A 21,312-nucleotide genomic window follows, 5' to 3' on the forward strand; every position below is an offset into this window, starting at 1 on the left:
CTGATGTATCTGATAGGGACACCACTGTCACAGTTCCTCCTGTGGTGGAAGACGGCGAATATGAAATTTCTTGTATCTTGAATTCTAGATGGCATAGAGGGAGATTACAGTATCTTGTCCCCTGGAAGGGTTTCGGTCCCGAAGACAACTCCTGGGTAAGGACGGATGATGTCTCTGCTCCTAGGCTTGTTAAAGCTTTCCACAAAAGGTTTCCGGATAGGCCTGGGCCTGGAGGATCCAGAGGATCCTCATAAAAGAGGGGGTACTGTTAGAACCCTCCTGTTTGTTTTTTTCCATCTTGTGTTTTGCGGTCACGTGACCATCTGCCTTTATATTCCAGCTCCGTCCTTTTGGCTGTGCTGGACTTCAGTGTTTGACTGTCTCTCTAGCCAGGTGCTTCGGTGCCTTTTTCTGTCAGTTCGCTTGGTCCTTCTGGGACCTCTAGTACCTTTTTGTCAGTTTATCTTTTTGTGTTCTGCAACAACTTCTCTGTTTAGGAGGTGTCCCTTTTTTGTCCCAGTCCTTAGTTCTTTTAGGGACCCCTCCCTTTATGCTATAGGTCTTCGTTCAGACTAGCCGAGGACTAAGACGGGTCTGTTTGCTAGGAACAGGCAGCCCGCTACATGGTAGGGATTCAGCTTAGTCTTACTGTAGGGAAAGCTTTCCCCTATCTTTCCTTAGTACATGTTGCAGGTCATAACAGGAAAGCCATTGTGGTAGATCGACTCACTTGACTTCTTACAGAGATAGACACAGAAACACTTTCCATTTAAGTTTTCAACTGGTTGATTAAAAACATACTGCATAAACCAGTCCAAAATTAGGAAAATAAAAACGGCCCTTCTTGCATAACAGGAAAACAAAAATACAGTACAGTCTGTGTGGCTGGAGGCATCTGCCCACTCAGGTGAACAAAACAAGGTTCAGTTCTCTTTAACACGAGCAAAGCTCTGGAGATCTTATCTCCAGAAACACCAAACAAATATGAATCCAAAGGCTCCATATTTACTTTCTGGACAACACCCTGGAGGTGGAGATATGGTGAACAGCCTCCCACCCACTCTTCAGATGTTCACAAAAACCCAGCCCTTAATATAGCAGATTAACCCCTCTCAGCACCTAGTGTGATGGAGCATTTTTCCAGATTCATATCACTGAAGCAAACATCCTCAGTGACACATATCTCCCCTCCAGTATTTTAGCAGTGACCTTCTCACACCATATATAAGCTTCATTAAATAACGATGGTGCTAATCTGTGTGTAGATCTGGCTCACTTCCGCTCACTTCCTCATCGGAGGTGATTGGTGCCAATGACGCGACGACTCCACACACCTGCCAAGACGTTTTCATTACAGAAGGACATGTACACATCATGTGCAGGTCTTGACAGGTTTGTGGGGGGTCGTAACGTCATTGGCACCTCTCATCTCCGATGTAGAAGTGAGCAGAGCTGGATTACTCCTTTAAGCTTCTAAGATTTCTTCAGCAAGTCTTCTGCAAACAATCCATGGTGGAACGTCCATGGCAAATCCAAATTTCCTAAAATTGGAGTTCTGTTTCTAAACTTTTTGGATATGATGGCAGATTTGTTGTTTTTACTTTTTTTTTACTCCTTTGGCTACTGAGTTTTTCCAAGGAGTTTTTGGAGCAGAAACTGAGTGGAAACTCTCCAAATCCTCCTGAAAAACTCAAAACCCTCCAAAATGTAGGGGTTCTGCTCAGTTTCTCTTCTTAAAACTTTGCAAAAAGACTCCATGAGAACATACCCTTATTGTAGATATGCATACATTTAAGAGGAAATCCTTTTTTAACTCCATCACAAACTGTGGGTTAGGTCTTATGCACACAGAGATTTTTGAGGAATTTTTGGAGCAGAAACTGATCGGAAACTCTCCAAATCCTCCTCAAAAACTATGAGTTTCCGCTAAGTTTGTGCTCAGAAAACTCAGCAAAAAGACTAGTGGTGTACATAGACTAATTCTACGAACCTTTACCTAGCTTTAAAGAGCGACAGATTTACTAGGTGGCAAGGATCTAAAATCTTTACACATTCTTCATCCCCAATACCCAGGATCAAAGACAGCTCTCCATTCCTGTCCTTACGTTATGTGACTTTGGCTGCTGTAATAAGCTCTGCCTCATTCTGACAACCATCCCTGGAATCTGCTTAGGAGAGAAAACTGCAGGGTGCATCTGCTGACATCAGTCAGGACAACTATTTTTACCCCACGGTGTGGCTAACATTATTCTCAGGCATGGCAGAAGACAAGTAAAATTTCACTAAAAATATTCACACCCTAAAAGTATCTAATGGGAACACAGGATGTTAAAAGTGCCGACGTTCATATATTCCTTACTTGTCAGTGAAAAGAGAGAATTCTTGAGGAACATCATCAGTCAGGAGATTAAAGTGGTTTTCTGTGACTTTAAAGGGGTTCTAAGGTGTACGGTTTCTCCTTGTGGAGAGTGACAAGCCAGGCCTGGCATGTCAGAGTGAGGAGACTTAAAGGCCACCCATGCTCTTTTGGGAAATTTAATATGCAAATTGGTTCTTCGGAGAGGAAGAGGACTAGAACTCTAGTGCCACCTATTTATCCTAAGTCATATTGAAAGAGTCGTTAAAGGGTCGATATTGACTTTTAGGATTGCTGCTTACAATAGGTGGCACTAGAGTTAAAGTCCTCTTCTTCTCTGACGAGACAATTTGCATATTTAAAGGGGTTTTCTCATCAAAAGGGTAACATTACAAAATATTTGTAAAAACAAAACTCTTTGCTATTTAACCCTCATTAAAATCATCTCCTTCTTTCAAGAAAGAAAGGACATCTAATTTGATAGCTTGCTGCTCATTTTGTAGGTCACCCGACCACTCCTACAGATTATCAGAGGCGACCAGTTTCCTAGGCAAGGAGTGCAGCGCTTCCAAGCTCTTTGTCATAGAGCTTGTGAAGCTGGCTAATTCATTTTTATCTCTGCTCTCTTCCGATGCTGCAGAGGTAAGGCTGCCTCTGGTTGCAGCATTAGAGACTCTGTAGTTCGGGCCAGAGATGTGACAAGGCAACTGATCCAAACTATCAATTATTCAGGAACACACCACTCCCTGGAAAACAGTAAGCCGGGAAGACACATCATAAGAATAATCCTTTAATACTAAAGACGTTAGGATCAGTGGGGTCTAATTCTCAGCACTAGTGATGAGCGAGTATGTTCTGTTAACCCTTTCGGCAACCATGCTCAGGTGCTCGCCGAGTATCGTCAGCGTGCTCGGGTGTTATGTTTTAGTCACTCCGTGCTCATGATTTGTGATTGTTTGGCAGCTTTAATACATGTAAGGAATGCCTAAGAAACAGGCATATATTAAAGCTGTCAAACAGTTGCAAATCATGAGCACGGAGTGACTAAAACATAACACCCGAGCACGCTGAGGATACTCGGAAAACACCCGAGCATGCTGATAAATCTCGAGTAACGAGCATGCTCGCTCATCACTACTCAGCACCTTCACCAATCAGCTGATTGAAAATCTTGTGGCTCACCAGACGTGGCACAGCTCCATTCATTGTGTATTGGCCATGAGTGGTACTGCAAGCTCCCTCCCAGACAAGTGAGAAGGAGAGAGCTTGTAGGACCATTCAAAGGACGGAGCTGTGCCACTTACGGTGTGCTGGGACACCTTTAGTCAGCTGATCAGACTCTTCACCAATCTGATATTGATTACGTATAATAAGGACAGGTAATCAAAATTAAAGTCCCAGAAAATCTCTTTAATTAAACTGTGTCCTTATCATGTGATTTTATGTTACATCACATTAGCCAACGAGTCAACTATTTTTTTATCAATATTGTAATATAACGTCTGACCATAAATCATTTGCTGTAATATATCGATATCATTTTATATTTGTATGATTTATTGTTAATATTATTATTTAATTTTTATTATTATAATTATTATCAATAATGATAATAAAAATAATAATAATAATAAATCACATTTATACATTCCTATGAATTTATACTTGGATGGCCGAGCCCTCTGACTTTAGTCTACCATTTATTGGAGCCTTTGGTTATTTGCTTTCAGTGGATACATTTTTTTTAAGTGTGAAAAAGTGAAAAGTAAAATCTTTTATTTAATATTTTTAGCCTTTTTTTTTAAAAAAAAAAGAAGCAAACTCATAATCCTAACATAACTTTATAACGATTATTAGCGGCAGGTCTTTTTGTAAATAATTGACAGGCCAGGCATTCATTTACAAATATTTTTGTAATATTTGTTGGGATGGTTTAATATTGTACTGTTTATTTTAACTTCTACTTCATTATTTTATTATGTATTCCATAACCTCCCCCCAACCCATCCTCCCCCAGAAAATACTATTTTTTCACTTATTATAGCAAACCCAGTGAGAGGTAAACCAGCCCTGACAAGGGATAACTCTCACCGTCATGGTTTTGCCGGATATAGTTAGACCTATCAGCATGGTCATGTGTTATGTCACCCATTAATTACTTGCTTGCTGGGACCAAGGGAAAAATGCCTCTATTGCATATACAACACTCAAAACTGCATTGAACGTAGGGAGATGGCAGAAACTATAAAATATATGTAAATATCCTCTTCAAAGAGAAAGAGAGCAGGGTCTTTACTGTCACCTAGAAGAGGTAGCAGTCTTAGATGTCAATCAATCAACACTATAAAGAGCCTTGACACATGACTTAGGATATAAAGCCAAACTAGAATCTTCTCGAAAATGAAAAAAGCTTCCATTTGTAGACAGATGTATTTGAGGTCATGCCCCTCATCAGAGCTCTTTGAAGGCTCAATATTGACTTCGAGGATTGCTCCCTCCAATATATGGTATAAGAGACCTTGCTCTCTTCCTCTGAGAAGACGTTATTTCCAAACCTTTTTACCTTTTCAAAAGGAGTCTTGCCTGGCCTATAAGTCTTCTTACACTAGCTAGTCCCCTTTAGACCCTCAGTCAGAGGCCTCTCACTTAGCCAAATCAGATATTCTGCTTTGCACTGATGAGGGGCAACCCCCCCCCGAAACACGTGTCTGCAAATGGAGTTTCTGGTTTGGCTTCTTATCCTAAGTCATGTGGCAAGGCTCGTTAAAGGGTCGATATTGAGTTTTCGGATTGCTACATCCAAAAGGTGGCACAAGAGATCAAGTCCTCTTCTCTCTGAAGAGGCTATTTGCATATTTAAGTTCTCAGAGGTGCATTTCATGGCTTATAAGCCTCCTTACCCCGGCTTGGCACTCTCGTCAAATGGAAATGTTCCGCCTTACACCCTCAGAGGCCTTTCACCTAGCCAGATCAGATCTCGTGCTTTGCACTGAGGAGGGGCAACACCCTGAAACACATGTTTGCAAATGGAGTTTCTGACTTCCTGTTGATGTTCGATTTGTCTGAAGCGGGACCAGTGAAGCCGGTACTGATTGGGTTGAGGTGACGTAACCTCAGCATTGGGACCGCGAGTGCTGACACCGCTGGAACGGCATTGGCACCGGAGGTGAGTATAAATGTTTCTATTTTAACGGGGGCAAACATTCAAATTGAGAAGGGCTTGTCCTAGAAGTGGACAACCCCTTTAAATTCTCTTTGAGATACTCTTGTTTTCCATTAAAGGGATACTCACTTTCTTTTCTTTCCCTTGTTCTTTTCTCTCTTGTACAGTTGGAAGGATGGCCTTGCACTGTGCGCTCTCATCCATAGACACAGGCCTGACCTCATTGACTACTCCAAACTGAGAAAGGTATAGTCAGCTCCGACAATAGTCATCATTATTAGGGGGAAGATTCAGCATCATTTTGCAATTTATTAAACCCTTCTCTTCACTTAAAGGGTTTTATCAATTATTTTGTACAAATCTAAAATTTTCTTTTTACCTTATGCTGCAATTCTTCACAATTTCTAAAAAGAGTCCGAAAACTTTGTCTTAGTCCTACAGCTACACGGCTTTTTTATATACTGTACTTGTAATAAGAAAATAATTGCAGCATGATTCATTACTATATGGACCTATTTCCTTAAAGGGCACTTTTTTTTTTAATGATATGTCTGGGTGGGCGCTTGTTAGCCAATATTTTTTTAAGATCTGATGTACCAATCACAAATGACCTAGTGTAGAAGCCATATGCAAATCATTGTGGAAGTGCACTGGGGTGTGCCAATGCATTTGAAAAAAGCAGTTTAGGTGCATTGACACCCCCCCCAGTGCACTTACAGCCTGATTTGCATATGGCTTCTACATTTGATTTCTCATGACTGGCAGATTGATTCACTACAAAAAGAGGTACGATTTTACTTTGGGGACAAGCGCCTACAAAGTCATACCACCACTTCCATATTTAAAAATGTGATGACTGGTTCCCTTTAAAAGCACTGCAGCTCACAGATCTGTCGGGACATGTTTAGAGGATTTGTTCATATAGCAATGCCACATACTTGGATCTATTTCCTTAATATTGATTCATTGTTCTGCACATTTATTGTTCCATGCAATAATATGTCTTCATTCACAATCCCTATAGGATGACCCCATTGGTAACCTGAACACTGCCTTTGATGTAGCAGAAAAGTTCCTGGATATTCCCAAGATGTTGGACGCAGAAGGTGGGTATTTTATAAAAAAAAGTATAGGTGTGGAATAAAACAGCATGATATATTATTTATTGTTTCCTCCAGATATTGTGAATACACCCAAGCCAGACGAGAAGGCAATTATGACTTACGTGTCTTGCTTCTACCATGCATTTGCTGGAGCCGAGCAGGTAATAACAGTCATAATGATCAATATACACCCTCTTTCTATAAATGTGTGGTTTGATTGACAGTATTGTCGTGTATGATCTATCTAAAACTTTCCTTTCTTCCCGCAGGCTGAGACTGCAGCAAACAGGATCTGTAAGGTTCTTGCAGTGAACCAGGAAAATGAAAAGTTGATGGAAGAATATGAAAAGTTAGCAAGTGAGGTTAGTGTAATGCTCAGTTACTTCTATTCTTGACTTCATTGATTCAAAAAACATTTATCATAAATGTTAAAGAAAAAAATCCAATTCCTTTACATCGATGATCTCCCCCTGCCATATCTACATCTACATGAAATTCAACCTTTCTCAGAACAATGATACATAATGGAATAGAAAATTATTTAGAATTCTCAGCTATTTATCATTATATAAGCATCTAGCTTTTGTTTGAATACCATGGTATTGTCATACTACCTCTCCGGATTGTGAATTCCATAGTTTGACCGCTGTAACTGTAAAGAACCCTTTCCTAGATTGATGTCTCAGTTGACTTCTCTCCACATGTAAAGGAAAATATCTTTCTCTGTTCTTAAAATTAATAAAATATATGGCAACTCTTTGTGTTCACCAACCATTTTAACATGTGGATAAGATCGCCTTTAAGGAGCTTTTTTCAAGAAAAATTAGACCAATTTTTCTAGCCTCTAATTGGCCCGAATACAGACAATGATGTCCGGATCGGTCGTGGGTCTCCTGACTTCAACTGACAGCCTCATGTATGAATGTGAAGTTATTGAGTTGGGTCAGGAAACCCACTGTTGGGCCACATGTTTAAAACCTAAGATTACCTCCACATCCAATTTAATAGTGTTGTCCCCCATTTTTGAGCATCATCTTGGACATTTATATCCCTTTTGACAATTCTGACCCAAATACAAATCTCATGTTTTAAGAAGCAGTTTATAATGAGGGATTCATAGAGGGGTAATTATATAAATAACTTCTTATACACTATAAAATTGTATTTGCTTTTGCAGCTGCTGCTTGACACCAAGTATAGCTGCTTAGCTTACATTGTAGGAAACAACGGCATCCTTACCAAAAGGCAAACTTTGTGGCTGCTATGAGGTCCCTCAGGAGGGGTGCCCAGCTTAGTTTGAGAACCTCACAGGCTATGCAACAGCATGAAAACCAGGGCAAAAAAAAAGAGACGGAGACACTTCCTCCGATATTCTCTCCCAAAAAAATGAGAAATTGGGTGGTAGAAAAAGTAGCACTATCGCCTAGACTGCAAATAAGCTGAAACATGAAAGGAACTCTATTGCAAATGTTGCTTTAGATAGAGTCACATGTTTTGCTATTTGTGCCCCTGGAAAGAAATGTCATTAATACATAGCTGATACATTTTCTGACTTGGAAAAATCTTTATAACGGGAATAACAGACACTTCCAGCTAAAATGTAGAAAATGTGCCAAAATTGCAAATAATAGAACATAAAGACTTTTTAATAGCTTTTCAACTGTAGTATTACTATTCTGATAACTACTACTATTTTTCATGCCGTTCTTTAGCTCCTGGAATGGATCCGCCGTACTATTCCATGGTTGGAAAACAAAACCCCTGAACAATCAATGGGTGCCATGCAAAAGAAACTGGAGGACTTCAGAGATTACAGAAGAGTTCACAAGCCACCCCGTGTCCAGGAGAAGTGTCAACTGGAAATTAACTTTAACACCCTGCAAACCAAGCTGAGACTCAGCAACCGTCCTGCTTTCATGCCATCTGAGGGCAAGATGGTTTCTGTAAGTATAGTGGAACCAGGAATAAACGGAGTTATGCCGTGTCGCGTAATACATTTAAAAAAATCTTAATTTGTTAATTTGCTTTTGTGTGCAAATATTTTTACATCAGGATATTGCCAATGCTTGGAAAGGTCTTGAGCAAGTAGAAAAAGGTTATGAAGAGTGGCTTCTTCTAGAAATCAGGAGACTGGAAAGACTGGAGCATCTGGCCGAAAAGTTTAAACAGAAGGCCTCTCTTCATGAGTCCTGGACCAGAGGTAAGTGAAGACCATTCAATCCAATAACATTGGGAAGTTTACTGGACACTCTGGTTTCATGCAAAAATTAGAGTAAAGGCTGAAAAGAACAAAATAGGCATTACTTATCTGTTGAAGCCCCTGCACTGCCGTCACTCTGCTGCTCCACACATTCAACACGTGACCATTGCAGCCAACCAAAGCTAAGGTGGAAAGCACAAGACTGATGAGGCTAGTAATGTTTAAAGGGAATCTGTCAGTAAGATCAACCCTACTAAGTAGTCTATACAGGCATGAAGGTCATAGAAAGTTGAGTAAAATGATACCTTGATATCTGTGATCCGATTTCTTATTCCAGAAAAATCCATGTTTTTCTTAACGTGTAAATGAGCTGTTAAGATCTATGGGCCGGACATAGATTTCCCTGAGAATCTGCCTCCAGAGATTATTTTAAATGAAAGGCAATGTGTTACCAGTGTGAGACATGTAATGACTGACAGTCTGTTCTCCTGATCTACATGTTTCACGCCGGTAATGTCTCCTTTCATTTAAAATAAGATCTGGATCCAGATTCTCAAGGAGATCTATGTCCGGTCCATAGATCTTACAGCTCATTTACATATTTAAACAAATGTGGACTCCTCTGTGTAACATACCTGGCGGCGTCCTTGCATAGTGGTCCATCTCCCACTGTGCAAGAGCGCGCACTTGATTTCCAGTTCAGACTGCCTAACATACTGTCTGCTTTGCTCTGCTCTGGCTGCTTAGGGCGACGCCCGCCGAACTTCCTGTTTCTTGTAGCTGCTGCAGACACACCCCTAATGCATCATCTGCCTATTGCTGTCTGTCACCTGTTATTTAAACCAGCTCCTCCTTGGAATCCTTCCCTGAGCATATTGTTCTGTCAGTTGGCTTCTAGTCACTGATGTGCCTGGTCCTGTCTATGTTTCCTGCCTTGCGGTATCAGTTCCCGTGTCTGAACTGTGTCCTGTCTGTGCACTCTTGCCAGCTGTCTTTCTGCCTTTCTTGGAGGCTGTAATTCCAGGCCCGTGTAAACACGCTCTTAGCCTGTTCCTTCTGCCCTCTAGGGGCCGCATACCTAGATCTGTTGTCTGTGTCTTTTCCCAGTGTCTGTTCCTGCCCTAACTATCTTCCAGCCTGTTTCCCGTTTCTCTCTACGCCCATATCTTCCCTTTTTCTGCAGAGTCTGAACTTGTACCTAACTCCTGCTCATTGTCACTGTACTTCCGTTTGTGAGTTTGTGGTCCACTCGCTACTTCACTGCAAGTACCCTGTGGGTATCTGGTTCTGCCTTTCCCTTCCTGTCTGTTCCGTGTGAACAGAGCCCTGTCCCCTCTGCCCTGCCTTGCTCGCCGCTCCGGCGGTTCTTGCCTGCTCTGCCTTGCTCACCGCTCCGGCGATTCTTGCCTGCTCTGCCTTGCTCACCGCTCCGGCAGTTCTTGCCTGCTCTGCCTTTGCTCACCGCTCCAGACGGTCTCGCTCTGCTCTGACCCTTTGCTCACTGCTCCGGCAGTCTCGCTCTGCTCTGACCCTTTGCTCACTGCTCCGGCAGTCTCGCTCTGCTCTGACCCTTTGCTCACTGCTCCGGCAGTCTCGCTCTGCTCTGACCCTTTGCTCACTGCTCCGGCAGTCTCGCTCTGCTCTGACCCTTTTCTCACTGCTCCGCCAGTCTCGCTCTGCTCTGACCCTTTGCTCACTGCTCCAGCAGTCTCGCTCTGCTCTGACCCTTTGCTCACCGCTCCGGTGGTTCTTGCCTGCTCTGCCTTTGCTCACCGCTCCAGATGGTCTCGCTCTGCTCTGACCCTTTTCTCACTGCTTCGGCAGTCTCGCTCTGCTCTGACCCTTTGCTCACTGCTCTGGCAGTCTCGCTCTGCTCTGACCCTTTGCTCACTGCTCCGGCAGTCTCGCTCTGCTCTGACCCTTTGCTCACTGCTCCGGCAGTCTCGCTCTGCTCTGACCCTTTGCTCACTGCTCCGGCAGTCTCGCTCTGCTCTGACCCTTTGCTCACTGCTCCGGCAGTCTCGCTCTGCTCTGACCCTTTTCTCACTGCTCTGCCAGTCTCGCTCTGCTCTGACCCTTTGCTCACTGCTCCAGCAGTCTCGCTCTGCTCTGACCCTTTGCTCACCGCTCCGGTGGTTCTTGCCTGCTCTGCCTTTGCTCACCGCTCCAGATGGTCTCGCTCTGCTCTGACCCTTTGCTCACTGCTCCGGCAGTCTCGCTCTGCTCTGACCCTTTGCTCACTGCTCCGGCAGTCTCGCTCTGCTCTGACCCTTTGCCCACTGCTCCGGCAGTCTCGCTCTGCTCTGACCCTTTGCTCACTGCTCCGGCAGTCTCGCTCTGCCTGACCCTTTGCTCACTGCTCCGGCAGTCTCGCTCTGCTCTGACCCTTTGCTCACTGCTCCGGCAGTCTCGCTCTGCTCTGACCCTTTGCTCACTGCTCCGGCAGTCTCGCTCTGCTCTGACCCTTTTCTCACTGCTCCGGCAGTCTCGCTCTGCTCTGACTCTTGCTCACCGCTCCAGGCGGCCTCGTCCTGCTCTACTCTCGCTCACCGCTCCAGGCGGTCTCGTCTTGCTCTGCTCTTGCTCGCCGCTCCGGGCGGCCTCACTCTGCTGTGTTTGACCATCTGCGGTTCTGTTCCTGAGTCCCAGTCTGTACTGGGACCTATCCACTCTGTGCTCCAACCTGTCGCACTTGTCAGTATCTCCCTGCCTGCATACCAGTCGTGCTTGCCAGCAGCCACCTGCCTGTGTGCCAGCCTAACCTGCCTATTCCTGTATTCCCCGGTGTGGGTCAACAGCCGTGTCCAGGGTCTGACCTGGAGTAGCCCCTGGCCCCTCTGCTCGGTTCCTCCTTGGTGCACTGGCGTCGTATGCCGTCGCGCGACCTTGGTCGGATCGGGTGGATACTTAGTTACGCCCCTCCAGGCATTCACTCTCCGGTACGGTCCAGTGGAATCAATACATATACACGCACACGCCAGTCAGTCCGGGCGTGTGCATTACAGCATGCTCAGGCCATGGTTCCCGTTGAGCCCCACGGCCTTCGCTCTCTGAGACGTTTTTCAGCGAATACGTGCATCTAGAAGAAATTAATTTTTTTTTGCTACCAGCTGAGTTCCAGGCGAATTACGCACCCGTCCAGATGGATCTATCAGCACTCGTTCCTGCGGATCCGCCACGGTACTATGGGGATCCAAAACTGAGTCGTGCATTTGTGGAGCAATGCTTGCTACACTTCAAGTTCTACCCCTTTGCTTTCCCACCGATCGGGTTAAGGTGGGATTCATGATGTCTTACCTAGCGGGTGATGCCTTGAAATGGATCACCCCCCTATGGGACGCACAGGATCCTATCGTCCTGGACCTGCAGGCCTTCCTGGTGGCCTTTCTAATGGTCTTCGATGACCCTAACCCGGAAGCTCCTGCTGAAGCTTCACTTCCCAATATCCAGGAGCAGCCCCGATGGGTAATGTGTGTGGGTAGCGCACTAGTCCTCCTGCCCGAAGAGACTACTGCCCACCCAGAATCCACACAGGATGACTACGCTCTCCGGAATACTTCTCCCAACCTCAAGAGGCAGTCCAAACGTGCTAGGCGTAGAGGCAAGCCGTCACGCCAGGGTCTGTCCTCCCAAAGACCTCCTGACCCCAACCTTGAAGTCCCTGCTGAAGCTTCACTTCCCAGTATCCCGGAGCAGCCCCGGCGGGTAATGTGCGAGGGTAGCGCACCAGTTCTCCTGCCTGAAGAGACTGCTGCCCACCCAGAATCCACACAGGAGGACTTCCTGCACCCGGTATCTGATACTTCACCCACTTTACTCGGTGAGCCTGTCCAAGGGTACTCTGAAGCAGTGATTACCTCCAAGTCCGTGCACCTCTACAACCTGGCGGAGGACCCCCTGTTGCCTCCTGAATCCTTCGGGGTGCTACCTAGTAGCAAATGGACAGAGACTTTCCTATACTCTGCACCTGATACCTTGCCCGCTTCGTCCAGTGAGTCAGACCTAGTGTACTCCGAAGCAAAGGTTACCCCCGAGTCTCTGCACTCTTTCGACCCGGCGGAGGACCTCCAGTTGTTTCCTGAACCCTCCGGGGTACCACCAGATAACAAAGGGACAGTGACTTCACTACACCTTGTACCTGATACCTCGCCCATTTCATCCTGTGAGCTTTACAAGATGTACCCCGAAGCAGAGGTTACCCCCGAGTCTCTGTACCCCTCCAACCCGGCGGAAGACTTCCAGTTGTCTCCTGAACCCTCTGGGGTGCTACCTGATAATAAGTGGAGAGAGACTTCCTTGTGTGCTGTTCCTGGTACTCCACCCGTTTCGTCTGTTGCTGAGGATGGCTGGATAAGAGGTAGCATCCTAGCTACTCAGATGAGACCAGTTTTGTCTCTTCCTGTGGACAGTAGAAGTAATCTCCTTGAAGAGAAGGATTGGCCCTCAAATTCCCTGCGGAAGATTCTGGCAGGCCTGAAGAAGAGGGGGCGTAACGGGGGGTGTACTGTAACATACCTGGCGGCGTCCTTGCATAGTGGTACATCTCCCACTGTGCAAGAGCGCGCACTTGATTTCCAGTTCAGACTGCCTTCCATACTGTCTGCTTTGCTCTGCTCTGGCTGCTTAGGGCGACGCCCGCCGAACTTCCTGTTTCTTGTAGCTGCTGCAGACACACCCCTAATGCATCATCTGCCTATTGCTGTCTGTCACCTGTTATTTAAACCAGCTCCTCCTTGGAATCCTTCCCTGAGCATATTGTTCTGTCAGTTGGCTTCTAGTCACTGATGTGCCTGGTCCTGTCTATGTTTCCTGCCTTGCGGTATCAGTTCCCGTGTCTGAACTGTGTCCTGTCTGTGCACTCTTGCCAGCTGTCTTTCTGCCTTTCCTGGAGGCTGTAATTCCAGGCCCGTGTAAACACGCTCTTAGCCTGTTCCTTCTGCCCTCTAGGGGCCGCATACCTAGATCTGTTGTCTGTGTCTTTTCCCAGTGTCTGTTCCTGCCCTAACTATCTTCCAGCCTGTTTCCCGTTTCTCTCTACGCCCATATCTTCCCTTTTTCTGCAGAGTCTGAACTCATACCTAACTCCCGCTCATTGTCACTGTACTTCCGTTTGTGAGTTTGTGGTCCACTTGCTACTTCACTGCAAGTACCCTGTGGGTATCTGGTTCTGCCTTTCCCTTCCTGTCTGTTCCGTGTGAACAGAGCCCTGTCCCCTCTGCCCTGCCTTGCTCGCCGCTCCGGCGGTTCTTGCCTGCTCTGCCTTGCTCACCGCTCCGGCGGTTCTTGCCTGCTCTGCCTTGCTCACCGCTCCGGCGGTTGTTGCCTGCTCTGCCTTGCTCACCGCTCCGGCGGCTCTTGCCTGCGCTGCCTTTGCTCACCGCATCAGACGGTCTCGCTCTGCTCTGACCCTTTACTCACTGCTCCGGCGGTCTCGCTCTGCTCTGACCCTTTGCTCACTGCTCCGGCAGTCTCGCTCTGCTCTGACGCTTTGCTCACTGCTCGCCAGTCTCGCTCTGCTCTCACCCTTTGCTCACTGCTCCGGCAGTCTTGCTCTGCTCTGACCCTTTGCTCACTGCTCCGGCAGTCTCTCTCTGCTCTGACTCTTGCTCACCGCTCCAGGCGGCCTCGTCCTGCTCTACTCTCGCTCACCGCACCAGGCGGTCTCGTCTTGCTCTGCTCTTGCTCGCCGCTCCGGGCGGCCTCACTCTGCTGTGTTTGTCCATCTGTGGTTCTGTTCCTGAGTCCCAGTCTGTACTGGGACCTATCCACTCTGTGCTCCAACCTGTCGTACCTGCCAGTACCTCCCTGCCTGCATACCAGTCGTACTTACCAGCATCCACCTGCCTGCATACCGGCCGTACCTGTCAATACCTCCCTGTTTGCATACCAGTCTTGCTTGCCAGCAGCCACCCGTCTGTGTGCCAGCCTAACCTGCCTGTTCCTGTATTCCCCGGTGTGGGTCAACAGCCGTGTCCGGGGTCTGACCTGGAGTAGCCTCTGGTCCCTCTGCTCGGTTCCTCCTTGGTGCACTGGCGTCGTATGCCGTCGTGCGACCTTGGTCGGATCGGGTGGATACTTAGTTACGCCCCTCCAGGCATTCACTCTCCGGTACGGTCCAGTGGAATCACTACATATACACGCACACGCCAGTCAGTCCGGGCGTGTGCATTACACTCTGGAATAAGACATCGGATCGCAGATATTAGGGTGTCATTTTATTCAGCTTCCTGTGACCTACATGTCCATATAGACAGCTTAGGATGGTAGATCCTACTGACAGATTACCTTTAAAAATAGTGAGTTATCCCCTATCCATATGATATGGGATAACTTACTCATAGCTGGAGGTCTGGATGCTGGGACAACTAGAATGGAGCTCTGGAACTAGGGAACTCTTGAGAGTCGCAATCTAGAATGGAATGGCTCAATTTCCAGTCAACGGGACTACTGGAGATAGTCAAGTAAAGCACTGATATATTGGGACGGGATGTTTTATAAACTACTCTACTCTAATTTACATTCTCTATGAATAGATGTTAACTTGTAATCTTGGGACCAATCCTTTAATTCCATCCAAGGGTTGCACATTACATTCATCGTCACATATCTTCATCTCATATTTTTTCTTTAAACTTTAGACTTTGGACTCCTGTTCTCAATAATGGTGGGGGGTTCAGAGTTTCCAAATGGCAGATCCCATGTATATTCCTTTAGTATGTATGGCAGAACAATCAATTTAATAGTGCTAATATTGTATAAATAGGTGAAAAAAGACAAAAGTCCCAGGGGAAGCAGCTGGCTGCCGGTTGACCACCACTGATGGAAAGGGGATGGAATGTATTATAATCCAAACTAATTCGTATTCTCAATTATTTGTAGTAGGAAGAAGAGGTTGAATGCTTGATGCCTTTCTTCTAATATCTACCCATCTGCTCTGTGCAGGAAAGGAAGAACTGCTGACTCAGAAAGATTATGAATCCGCTTCCCTCATGGAGATTCGAGCTCTTGTGCGTAAACATGAAGCCTTCGAGAGTGATCTAGCTGCCCACCAGGACCGTGTGGAACAGATCGCAGCCATCGCTCAGGAGCTGAAGTAAGTTTAGCTAATTAAATTACAGTTTATAAATAGTTTATGAAACATAACTTATAATCATTAATATTAAAATCCAATTACTTTGAGACCAATGTCACACAATACACTGAAAAGTTGGCATCTAAACACCCAAAATGCATCAAATGAGATGAAATTCCATCTCTAATTGAAAAAGTCACAGTGCTGGATAATCACATAAATAGAGTGTTCTTACCACTTTCTGACCAAAGACCCGAGGATCAGAGAATAGTCGAAGGGGATCGTCATTTACCCTATTGTTCCCTGATCACGTTTGACTTACTTAGGTAGTATAATTAGTAGAGTGGTCACAGGCAGTCATCATTAAAGGGATTGTCCAGGTTTGGCACAAAAGTCTGAAATCCATCTATGAATTGATCTACAATCAATCCACAAACTTGTGAATCCTCACAATGTGCACAGTGCACGATGTCAGTATTATCCAGTCCCAGCGGCGGGAGCGGATGGTCATGTGACTGCAAGTATTCAATTTGCATACTCCCGACCACATTCCAACTAGACGTGCCCGGCCTCGCTCAATACAAGTGAATTGTGCGAGGCCGTACACGTCTAGTTGAAATGTGGTGTTTTTTTAAAGTTCTACTCTGATTTCTTTAGTGGATCAAACATGTTTAATTTTATAAAATAAGAATAATTTCATTGGACAATTAGGCAGAGCTACTATGGCAAGATGGCATTTGTATGCTATTTATTTAAAAAAAACAGCTAAAATTGGGTGTTTCATTCCTGCAGTCCTACTACTACTGATTTATCAGTTTCATGTGTTCATTTTTTTAACTAATATACTTCCGGTTTCTCATGCCGCTCGAGTAACCACTGCTCTATAAAAAGCTTATAATACTTTGTGCCTCCCACAGTGAACTTGACTATCATGATGCTGCTGCTGTCAATAGCCGCTGCCAGGCTATCTGTGACCAGTGGGACTCTCTTGGCACCCTCACACAAAAGAGGAGAGATGCTCTCGAGGTAGAATGCCTGAGAAATTATATTAAAAGGTGATTTCTTTGTAAGAACTGAACTTAGAATGAAGATCTGATGTTTCTCTCCAGCGTGTAGAGAAGCTCTTGGAAACCATTGATCAGCTGTATCTGGAGTTCGCCAAGAGAGCTGCTCCATTTAATAACTGGATGGATGGAGCTTCGGAGGATCTGCAGGATATGTTCATTGTGCACAGTATTGAAGAGATCCAGGTAAGCAGAAGTTCTGTAAGACCCTTTCACCAGTCTCAATACCAGGGCTGTGGAGTCTGTAAGCCAAACCTCCGACTCCTCAATTTCCATGACACCGACTACGACTCCACGACTCCGACTCCCTCATACATGGCTCATGTTTAAGTGATAAATTTACTGTAGCACAGATTCATCTCAGCTAAAAGTCTAGACTCTTAGATCAGGAATAGGATAGACATTTATAGGACATTTCATCATTTTCCCACAAACTGCATCGAACTACTGTACCCAATTTATTATATATTTTAGGAGTCGGAGTTGTTCCATTTTATACCGACTCCGACTTCACCAAAATGGGTTCCGACTCCACGACTCCGACTCTGACTCCACAGCCCTGCTCAGTACTGTAATCTAATAATCCGACATGCCCTAGAATAAATCTGTTTCCAATAGCAAACTTGGCAACGTTGACTATCAAGTCCGATGAGTAATTCCTTGTAGAAGTGGTTTCTCAAGGAGCAAAGTTCTGCAATTTTGGCTTTTAGAGAAGAGTCAGAAGACCGTATAACTCGGACAAGGATCGCAACATAATGCTCAGACTTGCCATCGGTTTGTGACACCATGTATTTCTATGTAGCTGACACGCTCAGGTCGGCCAGCCCGAGCATTCCGTTGCGATCCTCGTCTGAGTTATATAGTCATCTGACTCTTTCCTTAAAGTGATTGCCCAACTTTATTTAAAAAAAATGGTAAGAAAGACACATGAAAGAGAAGCTATAATCACCTCACTGATCCTGGCTTTCTGATACTGCCTGCTCTCCTGCTGGTTTCTGTTTCCTGTTGCAATGAGTAACGGAGTAATCCAGGATTTTTATTATTTTTGTGCATGAGGCTAAGAACTAACAGGCAGGTAGTTGCTAACTGAATACCTTTTCTGCACGGAACAATCTTTGCTGGCTTACCCGGTGATTCTGCTGCTTCAATTCACCACTCGTCGTCACAGCTGCTTTTCCTTTTGCTCTGGTCTGCTCTGTTGATGGGAAGTCACAGCCGGCTCCCCGCAGATAGGCAGCAGGGAGCCGGCTGTCAATCAGCATGATATAGACACAGGCACCTCGTAAAGAGAGCAGAGCAGAAGAGAAGATGCTGTTCTGTCGATATGATATCAGCGCAAACCGGTACGTGACCACTCTGATCTTGCAGAGATCGGCGCCAGGCCGAAAACAGGCGAGCAGTGGGCCAATCAGTTACTGAGGATGATCACCACTGTGACCTCTGAGTAGTCATTTGGCTGAGCAGTAGTGGACCTAAGAAGTGTTGTAACTCGGGCAGCGGAGAATCGGTGACATGAGTATCACTTCTTTTTTTTTTTACCGTTATGACCGAACTTTGGTCAATTTCAAGGTCGACAGCCCATTGAGTTTTGTATTACTTTTGTGTGACATTTATGTTTATGCTCCAAGATATAAAGTTTTTTATATCAGTAGACCACTTGTCTCTGTGCACCAGGCAACATACTCAGATTCTGATGATTAGTATTAGAGGTGAACGAATAAATTCACAGGGCCCTGGTCCAGAAACCAACTCAGTATCCCATGGGTACTAGACGAGAGCCCTCTGTATCACCTCTTATGTGCTGGCATATCCAACTCCCCTTTAGATTAGTCAGCTTGGCTTCACGTTACATCACATTGCAATCATGACGGGATGAGAAATCTAAATTAGAGCCGGAGATATCGGCAGGTAATAGGTGGCGGCCATTGACTAATGACATGGCCACTGGAGCAAGGTCCTGAAAATTGATTTGCTCACCTCTAATGCTGATGTCTTCATTCAACACCATATCAGCACTAGGAGAGAGTTGGAAATATTTGGTAAATTATTAGTACTTAGAGAACTACAGTAATCAAATGCCATATTCTTCAATAATGTACAGAAAAAACTGGCATAAAAACATTGGTAAATTTCCCCTCTGAAACCAAAATCAGATATATATATCCACATGTAATTTTCACATTTAGAATTAGGCTGGCAAAACACATGAAGATGTCACCACAATCTGAGGATGTTACAAGTTTTTTATACTCTGAAAGTTGGTCAAGAAGGGGAAGATATTTCATGTATGACATTGGTGTGGATAATATTTTTTACCAATGGTCAAGTAAACACGATAATTATAGCTTTTAAATGGGAACTCTACTTTCAACAAATTTTTCATAAATCAATAATACAGGCGAATTTAAGAAACTTTGTAATATATTATATCAGAGAATTCTGCTACTTTCTCCACTTATCAGACATTTCTTCCCTCTCGCTGATCTCACCATCCACTTTGAAAAACAGCTCAAATCTTGAGAAAGACAGAATCAAAGTGAGGTGTCAGATTACAAAGCCTATGATATTCTCTGGAGAGGTGGAAAGTGAGGAGTGGAGTGAGAAAACAGGTAGAGGGAGACACAGAAAGTTCATGCTGAGCTTTCTAACAAGTCTTTTACCTCACTGCAAAGCTAGATTCACATCGCACTGCTCAATATCCACCATGCTGTTGCTGATTCTGTGTGCTGACTAAGGAATGAAGAGCAGGAATCTCTCATGGCTCTGCGTGTGCTGTGTATGGGAGACATCCTGCCAGTTCAAAGTCAATTTCAAATGAAAAGAAATTGGTAAAAATGCAGAATTCAGGTGAAATAGTGGCCAGAAATAGTTTTATATACACACAAATATACAAGGACAGCTTATCCTGAAAAGTTGCTTGAAAGTACAGCTACCTTTTAAATTGCTGTTCTAACATTTTTGTCTCCGTTCACAGAAATAGCAGAGGGGAGAGGCTCCTGCTGCAGCCAATAGTCTTATAGCCAATCACAGGATTGTAATAAGAAGGAGCAAAATATTGTTGAAACACATTGAGAAAATGTCTTTATGCATTTCTCATAGTTTGTATTTCAAAACTGGGAAAACATAAGTTAGAAGGAAATGAAAATAGTATAGGAAAAAATGTCCAGAGGTTTATTAATTTTGTTGTATTTTCTATGTTCATTTTAAAGCATTTTAACAAAGTCAGACTTTTTTATTGTTGACTTGATTTATTTTATTGCAGAGTCTCATTACGGCACATGAACAATTCAAGGCAACTCTCCCTGAGGCTGACAAGGAGAAAATGTCAATTTTGGGCATCCAGGGTGAAATTCAGAAAATTGCTCAGACTTATGGAATCAAGTTATCTGGAATTAACCCATACACCATCCTCACCCACGTCGATATTGCCAATAAGTGGGAGGCGGTGAGCCAACGGAGAGTGAAAGAAATATAAATTATAGAACCTTTCCTGAGCTAAAATGTTTAAGACCTTTTCACTTTCAACAGGTGAAACAACTGGTTCCCCACAGAGACCAAACCCTGCAGGAGGAGCTGGCCCGTCAACAGGCTAATGAGCGCTTGCGTCGTCAATTTGCCGCACAAGCCAATGTCATTGGGCCCTGGATCCAGTCCAAGATGGAGGTTGGTTAAACAACTTCTAATGTTTGCTTGCAATATATAAGGACTAATGCACTGCTCTCTCCTCATCTCCTAAAGATCCACTATCCAAAGACAAAAATACGTCAATTACCGGTACTAGGTAGAGTTAAGAAAAAGATTTGGACAGCCCTTGTCTGGAATCAAGTCCTCGATGATAGCAAGATCAGGACAGTCTTCACTTTTTCAGCCAGCTTCCTCGAGGAGGAACCCTTAGCGCCTCTTGAGCTTATAAGGCCATCCGTTCATGATGTTGCATGAGGTCTATTGACTAGACCTCAAGCAACGTCATGACCTAGCAAGAGGTGACCAGGATGCCGGGCCGAGGGTGCTGGCTGCAGATGTCAAGACTGCCCTGGTCCCACTGCTACAGAGGACTGGACTGGGTGCTAATTGAGGGCAATGTGAATCTTTTTGCTCAAATCTAGTACTAGGTGTTTAGAGCTCCCACTATATTGTTACAAAAAGATTATTTGGGGACCATAAATTGCATCTGGCATCTAGCTGAAAAGTATACTGCATATAGGAAGGGTACTATAAGGTATAATACTCCACCCAAATGTCATTTTCAGTTAGATGCCAGTAGAAGATCTTAGCAATCACTAGTTTAAAGGGGTTTATCCACAAAAAATGACAGCCCTAAAAATGGGATTGGACCCAAATACAAGATCATTTT

The 21,312-nt window shown here is 44.7% G+C and overlaps 1 protein-coding gene across 1 annotated transcript in view; it reads left to right on the top strand.

Annotated features, from left to right (window-relative positions):
- Window positions 1-21,312, top strand: part of LOC141213743 (alpha-actinin-3) — a 112,469-nt gene that overhangs the window by 85,973 nt on the left and 5,184 nt on the right. The window contains exons 6-16 of the mRNA XM_073665352.1: window positions 5,687-5,765; window positions 6,544-6,625; window positions 6,698-6,783; window positions 6,892-6,984; window positions 8,335-8,565; window positions 8,675-8,822; window positions 15,765-15,915; window positions 16,812-16,920; window positions 17,004-17,144; window positions 20,221-20,403; window positions 20,487-20,621. Coding sequence (XP_073521453.1) covers window positions 5,687-5,765; window positions 6,544-6,625; window positions 6,698-6,783; window positions 6,892-6,984; window positions 8,335-8,565; window positions 8,675-8,822; window positions 15,765-15,915; window positions 16,812-16,920; window positions 17,004-17,144; window positions 20,221-20,403; window positions 20,487-20,621 — 1,438 coding nt within the window. The remainder of the gene's footprint in view (window positions 1-5,686; window positions 5,766-6,543; window positions 6,626-6,697; window positions 6,784-6,891; window positions 6,985-8,334; window positions 8,566-8,674; window positions 8,823-15,764; window positions 15,916-16,811; window positions 16,921-17,003; window positions 17,145-20,220; window positions 20,404-20,486; window positions 20,622-21,312) is intronic.

Source organism: Phyllobates terribilis, unplaced genomic scaffold (assembly GCF_046119375.1).
Source record: "Phyllobates terribilis strain yellow unplaced genomic scaffold, ASM4611937v1 Scaffold_211__1_contigs__length_3443825, whole genome shotgun sequence".
In the NCBI taxonomy this organism is placed as follows: domain Eukaryota; kingdom Metazoa; phylum Chordata; class Amphibia; order Anura; family Dendrobatidae; genus Phyllobates; species Phyllobates terribilis.